The sequence below is a fragment of the Onychomys torridus genome, chromosome 8, assembly GCF_903995425.1.
Source record: "Onychomys torridus chromosome 8, mOncTor1.1, whole genome shotgun sequence".
Taxonomy (NCBI): domain Eukaryota; kingdom Metazoa; phylum Chordata; class Mammalia; order Rodentia; family Cricetidae; genus Onychomys; species Onychomys torridus.
The window spans coordinates 83,103,016-83,121,887 of NC_050450.1; the positions used below are offsets into that span (position 1 = coordinate 83,103,016).

Consider the following 18,872-nt stretch of genomic DNA (forward strand, 5'->3'; position numbering starts at 1 on the left):
ATGTTTTGGCCAGATGAAGGCCCTAGATAGATTGGGGGTCACACAGGGGACTTTGGCGGGGACATAAGGGAAGAAAGGACACTGTCTTCTAGAGACATCTTCTCTAAATATAACCTGCTGTTCTGGGGGAGGGGGCTACAAATGACCCTTTCCTGATTGCAGAGAGTAATGGCCAGGATTTCTAGCAAAGAAGTGAGAATGTGGGGAGTAGCCCTAAAATAAAGTCACTCAGCTAACCAAACACAAGTTCCCTCCACACACTGAATTCACTTAAGTGTCCCCAGACCAAGTCCAGGTACCATAAGAAAAGGAAACTCTCTGTCGCTTTGAGAACAGCCCTCTATGCCCAAGTGCCTTCTACCTGTTCTCTCTGGATTGATACTGCTACATAGGAGGACTTCTAACCCATCCCTGGCTATAGCCCCTGCTGATACAAGACCCTCTTCTAAGGTATCTGTGATCACAGGCCTCCCCCAACAAACTCACTTCCCAGTTCTGGCATGGAGGAGTTCAGAGAATGAATGTACACAACAAGCCCCAGTCCATACCTTTAAGGCCCCAGAAGTCCTCCAGCCCACCCTGCTGCCCCATCACTTAATGCACAAATCTCCTTCTGGAAGGACAAGGGTGTCAAACTTCTCCCCAAGCCTCATCCTCAGAACTGTTTCCCTCAGTCACACCTGGAGCTGGAGAAGGGCTGTCTTGGAGCCACAGGCATGGCAGAGCAGATAACCATTCCCCTTTCTCCCTTCAAGCAACCACAGATCTGATTCTTGGTATCTATGAAGAGATGTCTCACCTGTTCACAAATATTCCTATCCTCCACACCTGGACCACACCAAGAGATGACCCCCGTGCCCCAAACAGGCACATCCGCTTAACTACTTGGTTCTTCTGATTTGGGGAGATGCCTGTCCAGCTTATTCCTTAGTTTTTCCCAAGGATGTCAGCAAGATTAAGAACCTAGGCCAGTTTTCCCAATTATGCCTGACCCTGATGCCTTTGTAGTGTTCCCCCACTCAGTGAATCCCCAGTTTCACATCCTTCTGATTTGATGTCCCAGAAAGAAAGTGCAAGGGGCATCCCCTACCACTCCTTAGCTCACAAATCAGTACACCAAGGGCCCAACCACACTCCGGTGACAGTACCTCTGGCCCGGGTAGATCTGGGGGGCAGGGGCGGCAGAGTTGTAAAGTGGAGGGGGGAGCTGGGTGGACTCCGTTCCCTTCCTTTCCCTCCTCCCCCCTTTCTGTTCCAAATTGGGGGCCGAGCCAGGCAGTTCTGATTGGCTGGGGGCCGGGCTGCTGGCTCCCCCTCTTCAAGAGGCAGGGTTCCTCCCAGCTCGGCATCAGGATGGTATAAAAGGGGCCCAGGCCAGTCGTCGGAGCAGACGGGAGTTTCTCCTCAGGACGGAGCAGGAGGCACGCGGAGTGAGGCCACGCATGAGCCGAAGCTAACCCCCCACCCCAGCCGCAAAGAGTCTACATGTCTAGGGTCTAGACATGTTCAGCTTTGTGGACCTCCGGCTCCTGCTCCTCTTAGGGGCCACTGCCCTCCTGACGCATGGCCAAAAAGACAGTAAGTTCCAAGCTTTGGGGAGTTCCTAGTATCGCGTTCTGCACTGGGTTCTGGCAATTGAGACTTAAATGGAAACGCTGGATGCTCCAGTCAGAGGTGGAGAGGTGGTAGAGGGGAATTGGGAGGAGAGAGGTCACTCTGCGGTGCAGATGAGGGTGAACAATTCTCAGAAGTGGAGCGCGGGGTGAAATGGCACAGGAGTAAATTCCAAGCGCAGGAAAGATGGCAATCTGGGCACGGGTTGGAACAGAGTACGTCGAAGATGGAGTAAGGACGCTGGAATAGAGATTCCGAGCCCAAGATGTAAAAGCTATCAAAAAGGCTGCGGATGATTCATAAGGAAAGATTGTTTGCTTTCTCTGCAGGCTAGACAGTGTTGCTGGGGCCGCCGGGGTGCTGGGCTCGGGGGGAGGGGACGCATGGAGTGGGAGGGTTGCTGGATGAGAGTTTGGCTCGGACTTGACAGGGCGCGGTCCCTGCGCCTCCTGCTGGCCAACCTTGAGCAGTAAGTGTCCTGGTACAGTACTTTACAGCGCGCGGGCTAAAGAGGGAAGATCTGGGTTATTGCGGGCCTTGGACCTGCATCTCCAGACTGGGAAAATAAAACCAGGGATGGATTAGCCCCTGTCTTTGAAAGAAGTGGCCCAGACCGTGTAAAATTGGGTCTGCCCCGTGCATTGCTTAGCGTTGCTCGCCACCTAGTGGTTGCCTTGATCCGGTACTAGCGCGGTGGGCGTGGTTTACTAATCATCACTATTTGTAGACTTAAGTTCTTTGGCTAAGGAGAGACTCCAAAGCACTGGCTGGCTTTGAGGGATCGAGCTTGTCTCGAAAGCAAGTTTTATTTTAAGATTCCTCGGCGCAGGGGTTTAGGATGTATCCAACTTTAGGGGTACATTTTACTACTTTGGGCCAAACTCTACTGAGATCAGCCCCTCCACATTTGAGCCCCTCCCACTCCATCCCACCTGCCCAGGGAATGGAGGTGGGACCAGGGCTGGAACTCCCATCTCTCCTCCCACCCCCGCCTCCTGTTTGCGTGCAAACCACACCTCATTAGTCCCCTTCTACGGTGTAGGACCCCTCCTACTCTCCCGCAGAAGGCTTCTTATTTCACGCGCGTGGGCTGAAGTTGAGTTTGGAAGCAACCCCAGTGTAAAACTTTGTTTAAATTCCTGAGTACTAGGAAGTTACAGCTGTCCTGGCCAGGCGGCCCGGTGCTGTCACTGAACGCCGCTTTGGAGCAGACCAGCATTTAAGGATTTGAGGGAAGAAAATAGGAGGTGGGGGGAGAGAGGCGGGAAGTGGAAAATCTACCTGCGCTTCATAGACAAAGGAAAGGGTGAGTAGGGCTGGAGTTCCCTGGTGCCCCGAAGTGGGGTCTCACCTCCTGGGTCTTTTCCCATTTGCGCAGTCCCTGAAATCACCTGCATACACAATGGCGTAAAGATCCCTAACGGTGAGACGTGGAAAGCCGACGTCTGCGTAATCTGTATCTGCCACAATGGCACGGCCGTGTGCGAAGACGTGGTGTGTGATGACAAAAACTTGGACTGTCCCAACCCCCAAAGACGCAAGGGCGAGTGCTGTGCTTTCTGCCCAGAAGAGTTTGGTACGTTCTGGGGCTAGGGTTAGGGGAGGTCAGAGTCCCGCCTTTGCCTGTGTCTTGAGAGCCTCTAGCACCTCATGTACTTTAGGAAATTCACTCCTAACTGCACGTCTTTCCCCCAACAGGATCACCAGGCCAGGAACTCTTAGGAGTCGAGGTAATGCTCTGCTTCATACTTTCGCTCACCGGTCCATGACTCCCACTGTCCTCCTATGGACTCCAACTTTGCTCATTTCTCTAACCGGCCGCTTGCTTTTTCACCCTCCACCCCACAGGGACCCCGGGGAGAACGTGGCCCTCAAGGCCCAAGGGTAAGCATTGCATTCTCCGTGCGCTGGGAAACTGGAGGGGGCGTGGCTCTGGTTTGTGCTCATGGCAGCCCTGTTCTCTCTTGGTGCAGGGACCCGCTGGCCCCCCTGGACAAGATGGCATGCCTGGAAAGCCTGGACTTCCTGGTCCTGCTGGTCCCCCTGGTCCCCCTGGCACCCCTGGTCTCGGAGGAGTAAGTAGAGCTTGGAGACCCCACACCTGTGTGACTCCTCGGTTTTTGTTTGGCTTTGCTTTGGGTTTTGGCAGACATAACTTCATATTTTTGAATAATCACAAACTTACAGAGAAGTTGCAATAGTACACAGCACTTTTATTCACCCTATCACAACTGCCCCATCACTCTCTGGGCACACAGTTCTCGTGTGTGTGTGTGTGTGTGTGTGTGTGTGTGTGTGTGTGTGTGTACAGAACCATTTGAGACATAAGTTGCCAAGAACAGGCCCATGCCCTATGCTCCGAAGCACTTAAGTGCATTTTCCTAAACAGGGACATTCTCCTCTGGGACCATGGCACTAAATTTAACACTGGTCTAGCACTATTGCCTAGTATTCAACCCACTTTCAGATTTCACCAATGCCCAAAATGTCCTTTATAACATTTTTCCCTTCTTGGCCAAGACCACCAATTTCATTTCATTATCTCATCTCGTTGGTCCCCACAAATGTGGATTGTTTCTGAGACACTTTGTCATCCTTGACTCAACAAGGTTTGGAAGAGCCTGGTTGTTGGGCAGAGGCTGTTATTTTATAGACTGTTCTGCAGGTTACGATTTATCTGATGGTTAGATGGCTCAATTGGGGTGTCCGGTACAGGCATGTCTTACAGGCAGGGCTGCTGTCTGTCTTCATCACATCCGCAAGCCCATGTCAGTTTGTCCCTTTACTGGCAATGTCTCCTGCCCTTCCATTAACCGTTCTGAGCCTCATGCGCGTGCTCTCTTGTTTTCCTAGAACTTTGCTTCCCAGATGTCCTACGGGTATGATGAGAAATCAGCTGGAGTTTCCGTGCCTGGCCCCATGGTGAGCCACCAGGGGGAGCAGTGATGACTGGGAGGATGGGGTTCAGAAGAGAAAGGCCAATGATTGTCCCGCTAGGGGTGATATACAGATAGCTCAGGAGGTAAAGGCCACCTTTGGGACCTAGAGAAGATGCAGGACAGACAGCTGTGATCCCCACAGGATGCAATACAAACAGACCTCTCCCACACTGCCGTCACCTACGATATCACATACACCCCTTTTTTCCTTCTGTAGGGTCCTTCTGGTCCTCGTGGTCTTCCTGGCCCCCCTGGTGCACCTGTACGTATTCAGGGATCTCCGTGTATCCCCTTGGGCGTGGGGGGAATGTTGGGGGAGAAGGACTAGGGTGAGGGCAGGAGGCTGGTAGACATCTCTTGTAAGAGGGAGACAGGCCAGCAGGAACCTGCCTTTCTGAGCCTACCCTTCTCTCATTCTCCAGGGTCCTCAGGGTTTCCAAGGTCCCCCTGGTGAACCTGGCGAGCCTGGCGCTTCAGTAAGTCAATCCTCCATGCTGACACACCTCCCTCTCCACAAATTCTCCTGTGGAAGGTCACCCATACTGAGTGAAGGGTGACTTGTCACCTCCCAACTCCAGTCTTCCTCTTTGTTGTTTCTCATCTTGGAGTTCTAATGGCCTCTCCTGTCTCCTCTAGGGTCCAATGGGTCCCCGAGGCCCCCCTGGCCCTCCTGGCAAGAACGGAGATGATGTAAGTAGCCCCAGGAAAGGATACTATCTCATCCTGTGTGGGTCCTAAAATCCCCACTGTGGGACCTCACCACCCTTGGGGGTGATAACCAGGGGAAGAAGATGAAAGTTCTCCCTGGTGTCCAAAAGGCCCTTGGCAGTGACTTTTCCACTGAGTAGCATGTCTTAGCGAGGCAGCCCCCACTCCCATTCCTTGGAGTGATCCAGGTTTAAGGGTTGGGGACGATCAGATGTGGAAATGAAGACATGGTGACAGAATTTCCTTGGAAGGTACTCATGTCACCAGAGGCGTAACTGTAGATCTAAATTGAGTTTTAGGTTCAAAGTTAGATTCTGGGCCCCTAACCCAAACCCACCTTTCAATAAATCTTAATAAACAAACCTGAGCCCATCTACCCTTTCCTAGTATGGAGTAGGGCACAGCCATAATGGCCCTTTTCTCTGTCTGCAGGGGGAAGCTGGTAAACCTGGCCGTCCTGGTGAACGTGGAGTTCCTGGGCCTCAGGTGAGCAAGTGTGAGGATGGGCCTCAGGTCTTACTGCACTGGGGATGCATTTAGGAGCCGTGGTCACAGAGCCCTTCTGACACATTTCCAAGTCCTTATTTGTCTTTCTTTCCAGGGTGCTCGGGGATTGCCTGGAACAGCTGGCCTCCCTGGAATGAAGGGACACAGAGTAAGTCTCTTTCGAGTCCCTGAAGCTCCCAAAGTCCCAAGTCATCATCCTAACCCCTTCCCCCAGAGATCCTGTTGCATGTCATGTCAGGTGGTAGCTGCAGATGTCTCAAAGATCATAGGTTAGACATCCAAAAGAACTTCCTTTCATGGGGAAGAAGTCCCAATAAAGAGACTGGATGGGATGGTAGGTGAATTGGGGTCTAGTCTAGCTCAGAGACAAGGGAGATGGCTAAGGTAATCTTCCAAAACTCTTCAAATCTGTGTGGGTGTCAAAGCGGCAAACCCCTCCACAGGGTCTCAGTTCACCCCTCTTTCCTCCCTCAGGGTTTCAGTGGTTTGGATGGTGCCAAAGGAGATGCTGGCCCTGCTGGTCCTAAGGTAAGAGACTGTCAGAAGGTCCTGCACACACACACACCCCAACAGTGCCACTATACATGAATCCCTCACTGTTCTCTGTCCCTAGGGAGAGCCTGGCAGTCCTGGTGAAAATGGAGCTCCTGGCCAGATGGTGAGTATGCTAGCCTGAGGGATGGGGGTGCTCCCTGAAGGAGGGGTAGGGTGAAGGATGGATGAGGCTAGGAGAGTGTGTGTCTCCATCTCGCTTGACCTCTCTTGGTTTGGTTATCAGGGTCCCCGAGGTCTGCCTGGTGAGAGAGGTCGCCCTGGCCCCCCTGGCCCTGCTGTAAGTATCCCAAGTCCCTTGGGATGTCCCTGGGCTCTGGTTGGAGTTCCCCAGGAACTATGGGAACTGTCCAGTGCTCAGGGACATAATTGGGCCTCCCCTCTCTCATGCAGGGTGCTCGTGGTAACGATGGTGCTACTGGTACAGCTGGACCCCCAGTAAGAACAGCCTTGACTTTGAGTTTGGGAGTGGGGGGAGGTCACAGGGTCAGCTCTTGGGGCTGACATCAGCTGTTGAAACTTAGGAGCTCTTAGCCTCCATCTATGCCTTGTAGTTACACCTCCATTTTGTTCCCAGGGTCCTACTGGCCCCACTGGCCCTCCTGGCTTCCCTGGTGCAGTTGGTGCTAAGGTGAGTCCCGTTCTTTCTTTGAGCGTGACTGTCATAGGCCAAGGACTGGGGGTCACCCCAGGTCAGTGGAGCCCAGAGTGGCAAGAATGAAGTACATTCCTCAACACCTCTGTCCTGGGGTCCCCTCCCTAGCTCTCACAGTCCTTATCTTTGCTCTTCTGACCCCACCCCAACACACACCTGACATCCAGAAGTGATGGTAAAGGCCCCAGGTTGGTTTCTGATTGGTCCTTTCCTCCAATACAGGGTGAAGCTGGTCCCCAAGGAGCCCGAGGCTCTGAAGGTCCCCAGGGTATTCGTGGTGAACCCGGACCCCCCGGCCCTGCTGGTGCTGCTGGCCCTGCTGTAAGTGCTGCCCCTCCCCCCCCCGGCCCCTGTGCTCTTTGCCAGCTTCAGGGTCCTTACCTGTCACTCACCCTCCTCTCTCTGTGTTGCAGGGAAACCCCGGTGCTGACGGACAACCTGGTGCTAAAGGTGCTAATGTAAGTCACCACCAGCCCTCCTCCCATGCCCACCTGCCCCCTCCCCCATGCCCTCCACCCCCGGGGCTAAAATGTCTGTCCTACCTCCTGCAGGGTGCTCCTGGTATTGCTGGTGCTCCTGGCTTCCCTGGTGCCCGAGGCCCCTCCGGACCCCAGGGCCCCAGCGGCGCCCCAGGTCCCAAGGGTAACAGCGTAAGTACAAAACCCTCCCTACTGCTCAACTCACGCACTAGCTCCAGTGCGCCCCCTTCTGGGGGAAGCACACGTTTGCGAACCGACGGAGTAACCCCAACTCCTATCTCGTTCTCTCCTGCTCCCCCGACACAGGGTGAACCTGGTGCTCCTGGCAACAAAGGAGACACTGGTGCCAAAGGAGAGACTGTAAGTCCCACATCACCCCCTCCTTCGCCTCAGCCCCTGGGGCTTGGGAGCCTCTCAAGGGAGACCCAGGGAGGAGGGGAGCCCCCACCCCATACCCAGGAGCCCTGTCGCTAGAGGGCAGCATCATAGGCTGTGGGGCTTGTGCCGCCTGACCAAGGCCACTCACTCTCTCTCTCTCTGCCCACTCCAGGGCCCTGCTGGAGTTCAAGGTCCCCCTGGCCCTGCTGGGGAAGAAGGAAAAAGAGGAGCCCGTGGCGAACCCGGACCTACTGGCCTGCCTGGACCTCCTGGCGAGCGTGTAAGTGTGTCGTCCCCCCCATCATCCCCCCACCTCCCCACCCCACCCCACCCCGCAAGCCTTTCCATCTTCTCCGCCTCGTGCTTGCCCAGTGCCTGAGGTGGTGATTAAGCTCACCGGCCCCTTCTTTTCTCTCTGCAGGGTGGACCTGGCAGCCGTGGTTTCCCTGGTGCTGATGGTGTTGCTGGCCCCAAGGTAATCTCTCTTCCTGGCAGAGAAGCTGACCCCTAGCTGCCTGATGTCACTTACCCCTGACAGGACTGTTCACACATCCCTACCCATGCCCTCAACAATGCTCCCTGCTACCTGTATCCATATCTGTGTCTCCATCTTCATATTCAGCCTCACTTTGGCATCCTCACTGATGCCCCTCAAAGTCCTGAACCTCTCCCAGCATAAAGAATGCTAACCCATGGTAATGAGGCCAAGACTGGGACCCTGATGTGCCTGTGGCTTCTCTTCACTTAGGGTCCTGCTGGTGAACGTGGTTCTCCTGGGCCTGCTGGTCCCAAAGGTTCTCCTGGTGAAGCTGGTCGTCCTGGTGAAGCTGGTCTCCCCGGTGCCAAGGTGAGAGCCAAGACCCTCTGTCCTGCATGAAACTGGGACAGCCTGCAACTGGTGTTCTGGAACCCTTCCCCTGCTGCCCCTCCCCCTCCCCTCCCTTCATTCACATGTCTGCCTCTCTCTAGGGTCTCACTGGCAGTCCTGGCAGCCCTGGTCCTGATGGCAAAACCGGCCCCCCTGTAAGTATGCTTCACCTCTCACTCATCACCCCTACCCTCCGTGGGCACACCTTAGTCCTTACCACAACTCTTGTGCCTCCCATCCTCAGGGTCCCGCTGGTCAAGATGGTCGCCCCGGACCCCCAGGTCCTCCTGGAGCCCGTGGCCAGGCTGGTGTGATGGGATTCCCTGGACCTAAGGGTACTGCTGTGAGTATTCAGTGAGGAACACCGAAGAACCAGAGACAGGCATACTAAGTCCACTGACTTGCCGTGAGACCTCAGACCCTGTAATGACCCCTTCTGGACCCACTGGTAAAATAAGAGACGCTTGGCTCCATGATCATTGCTTTGTCTGTGATGAATAAAAATTGTTGCCGGGCAAGCTTCCCCTGACACACGATAAGATGGGCCTTCTATGTGATAGCCACCCCCAAGTTTGGTGGGGAGAACCCTGAGGGATAATAACCATTAGCAGTTCGGGTCACTGCAGGTGAATGTCAGGGAGAAGGAAGGGGAGATGAGAGGGTGGCCAGGAAGGAGCCTCAGGCAGCATCTGTTTTGGGAGCAGGCAGAGAGGACAAGAATTAGATGCCAGCAAGGCATCCCTGGAGGCTGCAGCCTTCTTGGACAGAAAGCCCCCTAGGAACACTCACTGTAACGAGGGGTCTTTGATTGCAACGAGTCTTGTCCCATGATCCTCAATCTTGCCTCCTTTCTCCACAGGGAGAGCCTGGAAAAGCTGGAGAGCGGGGTGTTCCCGGACCCCCTGGCCCTGTTGTAAGTATCTCTTTTGAGTCTCTGTCACCTCTCTGGCCCTGCCTGTGACACATACCATCCTCAGTCTGCACTGTGAGAGCATCAGAAGCCATGTGTGGGCTCTGCTTTGTCCCAGAGGTCCAGGCCTCACCTGCTGCTGCCATGGACCTCACCACACTGGCTCTATCACCTTCTCCCCACAGGGTCCTGCTGGCAAAGATGGAGAAGCTGGAGCTCAAGGAGCCCCCGGCCCTGCTGTAAGTGTCCCTGTCTGGGAGGCCCGGGTGAGCAGGGAAGGGCAGACCCTGCCTCCTCCTTGGACTGTCCATGACCACAGCCTCTTCTCTGTGACAGGGTCCTGCTGGTGAGAGAGGCGAACAAGGCCCTGCTGGCTCCCCTGGGTTCCAGGTAAGGTCTGGTGACATGTTTGTAGGGAGTGCGGGAGGTTCCTTTGTTAACTCTTGCAGATTCTAAACCCTTCTCCTCGCCTCCCCTAACTCCTACCTTACAGGGTCTCCCCGGCCCTGCTGGTCCTCCTGGTGAAGCAGGCAAGCCCGGTGAACAGGTAAGAGGTAGCAGCTGGCCAGAGGGCAGGGGCATGCAGGAATTAAAAAGAAACAGACCACTCACTGCCCCTAGCTGATCAGGAAACCAGCAGCTAGAGGGATAGAGGTTAGACACAGGAGAGGACTGTGGTTCCACAAAAAAGAATGAGGGAGCTGCTTACGATCTGGAAGTGGCTGTGTGACTTCTAGGCAAGGTGACTTCATTATCCAAACTCCTGGAATAACTCTGGCTTTACCCTCAAGCCTTCCTTTTGTAGGGAGAAACTTCAGTTCTCAGCCACAAATGTGTTTATCTCTAAATATGGGCCTCAAGGACCAGTCCCAGGAAGAGGGGCAGAGGCTCTTTCTCAGGTGGAGTTTGGGCTCACTGTTCTTCCTCCTTTCCACCCCCAGGGTGTTCCTGGAGACCTTGGTGCCCCTGGACCCTCTGGAGCAAGAGTAAGTGGGCCCTCGCATGCCACTTCCATCCCAGTGTCCTGAGCTCGGCCCTGTTGCCAGAGCAACCACTTTGTGTCCTCCCCTTCCTTTGTAGGGCGAAAGAGGTTTCCCTGGTGAGCGTGGTGTACAAGGTCCCCCAGGTCCTGCTGGTCCCCGTGGAAACAATGGTGCTCCCGGCAATGATGGCGCCAAGGTGAGGGCATCATGGAAAGGGTATGATGGCTATGACCCAAACTGTAGGGGTGTGGAGGGTTGGGGGACAAGGCCTGAGTTGGGGGCCCATGGGACCCATGGTTGGGTCTCTGAGTTTGTCCTTCTAGCTATGGATCCACACATAGGAGATCCTAAGTGAGCCCTGAGAGGGGTTCTATGTCTCACCCATCCTCTTGTTTACCAAACAGGGTGATACTGGTGCCCCTGGAGCTCCCGGTAGCCAAGGCGCTCCTGGTCTTCAGGGAATGCCTGGTGAACGTGGTGCAGCTGGTCTTCCAGGTCCTAAGGGTGACAGAGTAAGTCAACCTTTTCCTCCCATGAGCCCTTGGTGGTTCTCATTTATCTCCTTGCTTTGCTGGGTAATCTTATACCTGTAATTTGGGCCCTTCTCCTGATGTGTTACGATGGTCATGAGTTTGGGGCATCTCCCTGGTGGAGGCTCCTTTATTTATCACTCTGTAGAACTCAGGGTCCTTTTAACCCAGGTTCCACCTGAATCCCCAGGTAGGCACATTTTCCCCTGAAAGGATCTTGTGTCCTTGGCACCGGGTCTGAGAAACGTCTGCAGAATGCTATAGCTCTCAACCCCTCGCCTCACACTGGAGTCTGACTTTTCCCTGTCTTTAGGGTGATGCTGGTCCCAAAGGTGCTGATGGTTCTCCTGGTAAAGATGGCATCCGGGGTCTGACTGGCCCCATTGGTCCTCCTGGCCCTGCTGGTGCTCCTGGTGACAAGGTGAGTGGCTGCCTTGTCACCTTATTTCCTAACACACAGCTTCTTCAGCAAGCCCCGGGCAGGCTCTGCAGGGAAGACAGGTCCTGCCATATGAAGCTGGTGACCCAGGAAGTTCAAAGGACCAGGAGGGAGGGGAGGTGCTATTGGTTCATCTTCCAGGAGAGTTTAGAGTTCTTGTCTCACCCTTGCAGGGTGAAACTGGCCCCAGTGGTCCCGCTGGCCCCACCGGAGCCCGTGGTGCCCCCGTAAGTACAGAAGTCCCCGATAAGATCTATGTTCAGCCCTTCTCTCCTACCTGCTTTCTGTCCCCCACTCTGTCCCCACTCCCTGTTGCCACCACCTCTATCCCTTTACTCCGTCTGTTCCTCTCCCTCCCCAATGTTGAGACATCCCTCCAAAGCCGTCATGTCTTCTTCTTCTAGGGAGACCGTGGTGAGCCTGGCCCCCCTGGCCCTGCTGGTTTCGCTGGCCCCCCTGTGAGTACCAAGACCTTCTTTACTTTCTGCCATGAGCTGAGACATAAGACACGGGACCTTGGGTGACTGAATGAGGACAGAAGTGTTACCCCGAGTCAGGGGAGAAGGCTGGGGAGGGACTGGTTGTCTCCAGGTGTCTCTGCAATTCCGAGTTTCGAGTTGTGCCTCCTCCTCCAGCCCAGAGGCCTTGGGCTCCCAGGCGGCCTTATCCACTCCTGCCCTCTCCATTTCTCCCTCTTGCCCAGGGTGCTGATGGCCAACCTGGTGCTAAAGGCGAACCCGGCGAAACTGGTACCAAAGGCGACACTGGTCCTCCTGGCCCCGCTGGCCCTGCTGGACCCCCTGGCCCCATTGTGAGTAGCTCCTCCTCTACCACCCAGACTTTGGGGAGCCTTAGACTTGGGGCTAGCCTGGGTCTCATACCTCTACACTCTCTTACAGGGTAACGTTGGTGCTCCTGGACCCAAAGGTCCTCGTGGCTCTGCCGGTCCCCCTGTGAGTACCATTTGCATCTCTGTGGAGTCTCCCCAAGGCCAGAGGTTGGAGGGGATCAGGCCAGGTGACCTGACTGTTCACTTCTGACCACCCCGTGTTCTCTCCTACCAGGGTGCTACTGGTTTCCCTGGTGCTGCTGGCCGCGTTGGTCCCCCTGGCCCCTCTGTGAGTATCTGTGATGTTGGATTGGGGTGGGGGGCACGCACTGTCAGGACAGTGAGCCTGGCAGGGGCATGCAACTGTGATGCTTTGGAAACCTGGACTCTGACAATCCCTCTTGTGTCCATCTAGGGAAATGCTGGACCCCCTGGCCCTCCTGGTCCCGCTGGCAAAGAAGGAGGCAAAGGTCCCCGTGGTGAGACTGGTCCCGCTGGACGTCCTGGTGAAGTTGGTCCCCCAGGCCCCCCTGGCCCTGCTGGTGAGAAAGGAGCCCCCGGTGCTGACGGGCCTGCTGTAAGTACTAGCTCTGATCTCTCTAGTTCTGGGGACATCCAGAGTTGTGAATGCTCTCTGTGCCATTGTGAGCCTTCCTCACCCATTTCTGCCTCCCACAGGGTTCTCCTGGTACCCCTGGACCTCAGGGTATTGCTGGACAGCGTGGTGTAGTTGGTCTTCCCGGCCAGAGAGGAGAAAGAGGCTTCCCTGGTCTTCCTGGCCCCTCTGTGAGTGCTCCTTCTTCATCTTGGGCTCTCCAAGACGAATCACCTCCGGACGTGGAAGGGGCAGGGTAGCCGTGGTGGAAGACAAGGAGAGAAAATATAATAGAAGGGTCCTCACGGCTTGAGCCCCCACAGCTGGCCTCCAGCCTTACTCTGCCTTTCTTCTTCTTTAGGGCGAACCTGGCAAACAAGGTCCTTCTGGATCAAGCGGCGAACGTGGTCCCCCTGGCCCCATGGGCCCCCCTGGATTGGCTGGCCCCCCTGGTGAATCTGGACGTGAAGTAAGTAGCTTCCAGCCCTTAGCCAGAGCTTATGCAGGGCCACTAGGCCTGAGTCTGACCTCTCTCCTGGGGTGACCTCTCACATCCCCCCACTCCCTCTACAGGGATCCCCCGGTGCTGAAGGTTCCCCTGGAAGAGATGGTTCTCCTGGCCCCAAGGTAAGAGATCAGTCCACACACCAGGGCTGGACTCGGGTTTGCCCTAGCCCCTCCCCAGCCTGGGGACTCCATCTGAGGCTGACCCCATGACCTTTACCTTCTGCTCCCAGGGTGACCGTGGTGAGACTGGCCCCGCTGGCCCCCCTGGTGCCCCCGGTGCTCCTGGTGCTCCTGGCCCCGTTGGTCCTGCTGGCAAGAGTGGCGACCGTGGTGAGACTGTAAGTCGCTGGGCCTTTGCTTCAGGCATGCCCAAAGGCCTGGGAATGGGTTCAAAAGAGGGAGTCTTGCGATGTGTCTGGACCCTTGGCCTCCCTGGAAAAACTGAGCCATAACTTGACCTTGAGGCCCTTCTTCTAGACAGAACTTCATCTTCCCCAGGCATGGGGCTTGCCTCAGCTCATCACATGTAGCCTGGCTCTGGGGAGACTTAACTGGGAGTCAGGAAGGGTGGCCACAGCATGAGAGAAGTAGACTAGGGGTGGTCTGGCCAAGGGGAAGGCTCATTCTCAGCCCCCAGCCTTGGTCTCCCCAAGTCAGGGTCTAACACACTCTTTCTCCCCAGGGTCCTGCTGGTCCTGCCGGTCCCATTGGCCCTGCTGGTGCCCGTGGCCCTGCTGTAAGTGTCCCTTACCAACCTCATGTCCTGTGAGCACCATGGCCCAGGTGTGAACAACATCCCACTCCACACCAGTGGAACTTTCGTCCGACAGCCTGTCTCCTCCTCTCTTCTAGGGACCCCAAGGTCCCCGTGGTGACAAGGGTGAGACAGGCGAGCAGGGTGACAGAGGCATAAAGGGTCATCGTGGCTTCTCCGGTCTCCAGGGTCCTCCTGGCTCTCCTGTGAGTAGACTCAGTTTCCCGGGCTCTGGCCATCATCAGACCTTTCCCACCATCTCCCAGTGCTTACTGCACAGTGGGATTTAGTTTCTCCTCTAGACAGCCATTCTGACTCCTTCCTAGTGGGGGGGAGGGGCAAAAGATTTCTGGGCATTTCTAACAGAGAGAGATACCCAGAAAGGGATTGTGGGAGTGGTCTTAGCATATGGACAACTTGGAGCTAGATTTCTAGAATGAGGGGGCATGTTCCCCCCACTGCCCCTGAACTGCCTTTCTCTGTCCTTTAGGGCTCTCCTGGTGAACAAGGTCCCTCTGGAGCATCTGGTCCTGCAGGTCCCCGGGTAAGTTGCACCCTCCTTTACTTCTTCCTGGGTCCCCTGTCTCGGTTACCTGGAGGACCCCTGGTTACCTTCAGGCATCCCTCTGTTCTCCAGAGAAGAGCTCAGAGACCAGGAAGGGGGCGGGGAGAAAAAGACTCTTGGTCTTATACAGCCTTTGGCCTTCCATTCCTGGCTCCTTCCAGGCTAGCCATAGTAACTAGCTGAGGACACCCTGTAAGGCAGAAGTGGGGGTTAGACAGAGGCAGCAGTGGAGAGGGTGCTCCTCAGCCAGAGTTGGGGCTGCCTTGGGTTTCAGGACAACTTTCTCCAATCATCTCTCTACCCCCAGGGTCCCCCTGGCTCTGCTGGTGCTCCTGGCAAAGATGGACTCAACGGTCTCCCTGGCCCCATTGGTCCCCCTGGTCCTCGAGGTCGTACTGGTGACAGTGGTCCTGCTGTACGTAGCCCCACATCCTTTGCCTCATGCCCCTCCATCCCCAAGAAGACTTGGATACCAGTAAACCTCGACCTCCTCTCTTTATACAGGGTCCCCCCGGCCCTCCCGGCCCCCCTGGACCCCCTGGTCCTCCCAGCGGTGGTTACGACTTCAGCTTCCTGCCTCAGCCACCTCAAGAGAAGGCTCATGATGGTGGACGCTACTACCGGGCTGATGATGCCAACGTGGCCCGTGACCGTGACCTTGAGGTGGACACCACCCTCAAGAGCCTGAGCCAGCAGATTGAGAACATCCGAAGCCCCGAAGGCAGCCGCAAGAACCCTGCCCGCACATGCCGTGACCTCAAGATGTGCCACTCTGACTGGAAGAGCGGTCAGGACTCACCCCAGTTGCCTCTCCCTCTCCCCCCACCATCCCATCCTCTTCCTCCCACCCTGCCGCTTCCCCCATGCTTTTCTGCCTCCCACTTTCCATATGGCACTGGCTGCCTACTTCTCCTAACTCCACGTCGCTCTGCCCACTCCAGGAGAGTACTGGATTGACCCTAACCAAGGCTGCAACCTGGATGCCATCAAGGTCTTCTGCAACATGGAGACAGGTCAGACCTGTGTGTTCCCCACTCAGCCTTCTGTGCCCCAGAAGAACTGGTACATCAGCAATAACCACAAGGAAAAGAAGCATGTCTGGTTCGGCGAGAGCATGACCGATGGATTCCAGGTACATGAGCTGAACCCTAGAGCCACTTCGCAGGAGATGGGCTAGCCTCGTGCTCAGAAGGCAGAGGAAGTCCTGGAGTGGATTTAATACCATCTTAGTGGGAGGGCAGAGCTGGTCTAGGAGACAGGAGTCCTAGGTCCTTGGGTGTCCGTGGATAAGTGACGCCCCTCTTTTTAACTTGAGATTAAAAAATTCTTAGCAGATTTGGGGCAGGACCTACAAGTTCCACGTGGTCACTCATCCCCTACTCTCTCTGGCCCATGCAGTTCGAGTATGGAAGTGAGGGCTCCGACCCTGCTGATGTGGCCATCCAACTGACCTTCCTGCGCCTGATGTCGACCGAGGCCTCCCAGAACATCACCTACCACTGCAAGAACAGCGTAGCCTACATGGATCAACAGACTGGCAACCTCAAGAAGTCCCTGCTCCTCCAGGGCTCCAACGAGATCGAGCTCCGGGGCGAGGGTAACAGCCGTTTCACCTACAGCACTCTCGTGGATGGCTGCACGGTGAGTCCCCCACACTGGGTCTACCCCACCTCTTTGGGCTTCTGCTTTAGCCTTTGGGCAGGTCAGAATGGCCCCCACTCCATCATTGCCCCTGGTAATGGCTCTCTCCCACCGTCTCCCTTCACTCCAGAGTCACACCGGAAGTTGGGGCAAGACTGTCATCGAATACAAAACCACCAAGACCTCCCGCCTGCCCATCATCGATGTGGCCCCCTTGGACATTGGTGCCCCAGACCAGGAATTCGGATTAGACATTGGCCCTGCCTGCTTCGTGTAAACGCCCTCCACCCCAATCTGGTTCCCTCCCACCCAGTCCACTTTTCCCCAACCCTGGAAACAGATGAACAGCCCAAAACTGAACTTCCCCAAAAGCCAAAAAAATGGGAGACAATTTCACATGGACTTTGGAAAACATTTTTTTTCCTTTGCATTCATCTCTCAAACTTAGTTTTTATCTTTGACCAACTGAACTTGACCAAAAACCAAAAGTGCATTCAACCTTACCAAAAAGGAAAAAAAAAAAAAAAAAGAATAAATAAATAACTTTTTAAAAAAGGAAGCTTGGTCCACTTGCTTGAAGACCTATGTGGGTATAAGTCCCTTTCTGCCCGCTGGGCTTATGATACCCCAAACGCTGCCTTTTCTGCTCCTTTCTCCACCCCCTCTTGGGGCCTCTCCTCCATTGCTCCCCAAATTTGAGTCTCCCCCAAAGACACAGGAAACAACGCATTGTCTGCCCAGCAACCAAAGGCAATGCTGAAACATCCCATCGGCCCCCCACCCCCCAGCCTACTTCCCCACCCAGCACCCCCAAATCCTGCCAGGACATGGGGTTCTCGGACTTTTGAAGGAGCCTAACCATCTGGCATCCCCATGGCTTCTGCAACACACCCCACTTTGTTTTCGAGGGCCGGCCGCGGTGGGGAGCCAGCCAGGCAGGGTCACAGCAGACTGGAAACATCATCGGACACGTGTGTGCGCAGGCTGGGTGGGAGAGACGCTTTCCGTTCCTTGTGTAATTGTGTTGCTGAAAAGACTACCTCGTTCCTTCTTGTCTTTGCGTGTCACCGGGGCAACTGTGTGGGGGCGGGGATGGGGGCAGGGTGGCAGCCCCCGCCCAGTTTGGTATCAAAGGTGCTACATCTCTGTGAAGGGGTGGGGTGGGAAGGAATCTCTGGTGCTATAGAAGTTGAGATGCTCCCTAGGCCAGCAAATGTTCCTTTTGTTCAAAGTCTTTTTTTTATTCTTTTTTTTTTCCCTAATGGATAGGGACTCATGTGAACTTTTTTTCCTGTCGGTGCTATTTCTATTTAACATGGGAGGAGAGAGTGCCAGCCCAGCTTGCTCACTCTCTTCCCTCTCTCCACAGTTCCAGTTCCTGGACCTATTGCGTCAGATCTCTCTCTCTCTCTCTCTCTCTCTCTCTCTCTCTCTCTCTCTCTCTCTCTTCTGAAACCCTCCCTTCTCTCCACCCCTGCACCCTCCCCTCAGCCTCTCTCTTAGTCTGTCCTGCATCCGGGTTTCAGAGCACCACTTTTCAAAGCACAAAGCAGTTTTACCCCTGGGGTGGGAGGAAACAAGAGACTCTGTACCTATTTTGTATGTGTATAATAATTTGAGATGTTTTTAATTATTTTGATTGCTGGAATAAAGCATGTGGAAATGACCCAACACATGTGCAGTGGCCTCTGAATTTCCTTCCTGGGACTTGGGGGGTGGGGAGGACCCAGGGAGAGGGCTCTGGGACCGGAGGACTTGCCTTTGATTCCCGCCATTTCCTTCCCCTCACTTCTCATCCAGATGCTACCACCTTCCTCTTTCCTATGCCTTAGACCTCTTCCTTGCCTCTTTCTGTCTTCTCTTTCGGTCCTCCTTCCTTGCACATCCCAAGCCCTCATCCTCACACAGTTCCATACAGGGTTCACAGAGTCACGTGCATACCCACACGCACTTGGAATCCTAGTTCACGCATACCTCAGGACCACTGCCCATCCATGTCACCTCTTCTCCAGGCTGCAGGCCTAAGGCCAGGGGAAGGGTTGTCTATGGGTCCCTGAGGCTCATGGGTTCTCACGGAAATCCAAGGGGAGGGGACAGGGACTGGGTAGTGAGGCCCAGGAGACTCTTTACTAGGTTTCTCCGTGGCTAAGCATGGAGGGATGGATATCTGGCCTCTACCTGCTTCTTGCCCAGAGAACCAAGCAATCCCGTATAGAAGGGGCCTGCTGAGGCTGGAGTGCCAGAGGAAAAGAATCCAGGCTCACTTCTGCTCTCACCAGAGGGAGGTGGCTCTGCCCTCAGGGCAAGAGCCTGGCACCCTTGGAGAGCTGTGTGGTTAAGGAACTTGCAGCGTGTCACCAGAAGGGACAGGATGCCACACCACGGAGGTGCAAGGGTCCCTGTTGGTCATCAGCGCACC

At 55.2% G+C, this 18,872-nt stretch overlaps 1 protein-coding gene across 1 annotated transcript; it reads left to right on the top strand.

Annotated features, from left to right (window-relative positions):
* The first annotated feature begins 1,376 nt into the window (after positions 1–1,376).
* On the top strand, positions 1,377–17,893 carry Col1a1 (collagen type I alpha 1 chain). Its single transcript, XM_036196435.1, has 51 exons — positions 1,377–1,578; positions 2,993–3,190; positions 3,313–3,344; positions 3,463–3,498; positions 3,588–3,689; positions 4,468–4,536; positions 4,771–4,815; positions 4,976–5,029; positions 5,190–5,243; positions 5,694–5,747; positions 5,863–5,916; positions 6,243–6,296; positions 6,382–6,426; positions 6,547–6,600; positions 6,714–6,758; positions 6,898–6,951; positions 7,198–7,296; positions 7,389–7,433; positions 7,527–7,625; positions 7,761–7,814; positions 8,005–8,112; positions 8,254–8,307; positions 8,581–8,679; positions 8,802–8,855; positions 8,945–9,043; positions 9,560–9,613; positions 9,796–9,849; positions 9,947–10,000; positions 10,104–10,157; positions 10,552–10,596; positions 10,691–10,789; positions 10,998–11,105; positions 11,437–11,544; positions 11,736–11,789; positions 11,967–12,020; positions 12,266–12,373; positions 12,462–12,515; positions 12,627–12,680; positions 12,807–12,968; positions 13,070–13,177; positions 13,348–13,455; positions 13,560–13,613; positions 13,724–13,831; positions 14,176–14,229; positions 14,346–14,453; positions 14,738–14,791; positions 15,120–15,227; positions 15,317–15,599; positions 15,754–15,944; positions 16,211–16,453; positions 16,584–17,893. The coding sequence occupies exons 1-51, from the start codon at positions 1,503–1,505 to the stop codon at positions 16,728–16,730; spliced, it is 4,365 nt and encodes a 1,454-aa protein (XP_036052328.1). The 5' UTR covers positions 1,377–1,502; the 3' UTR covers positions 16,731–17,893.
* Positions 17,894–18,872: the final 979 nt, after the last annotated feature.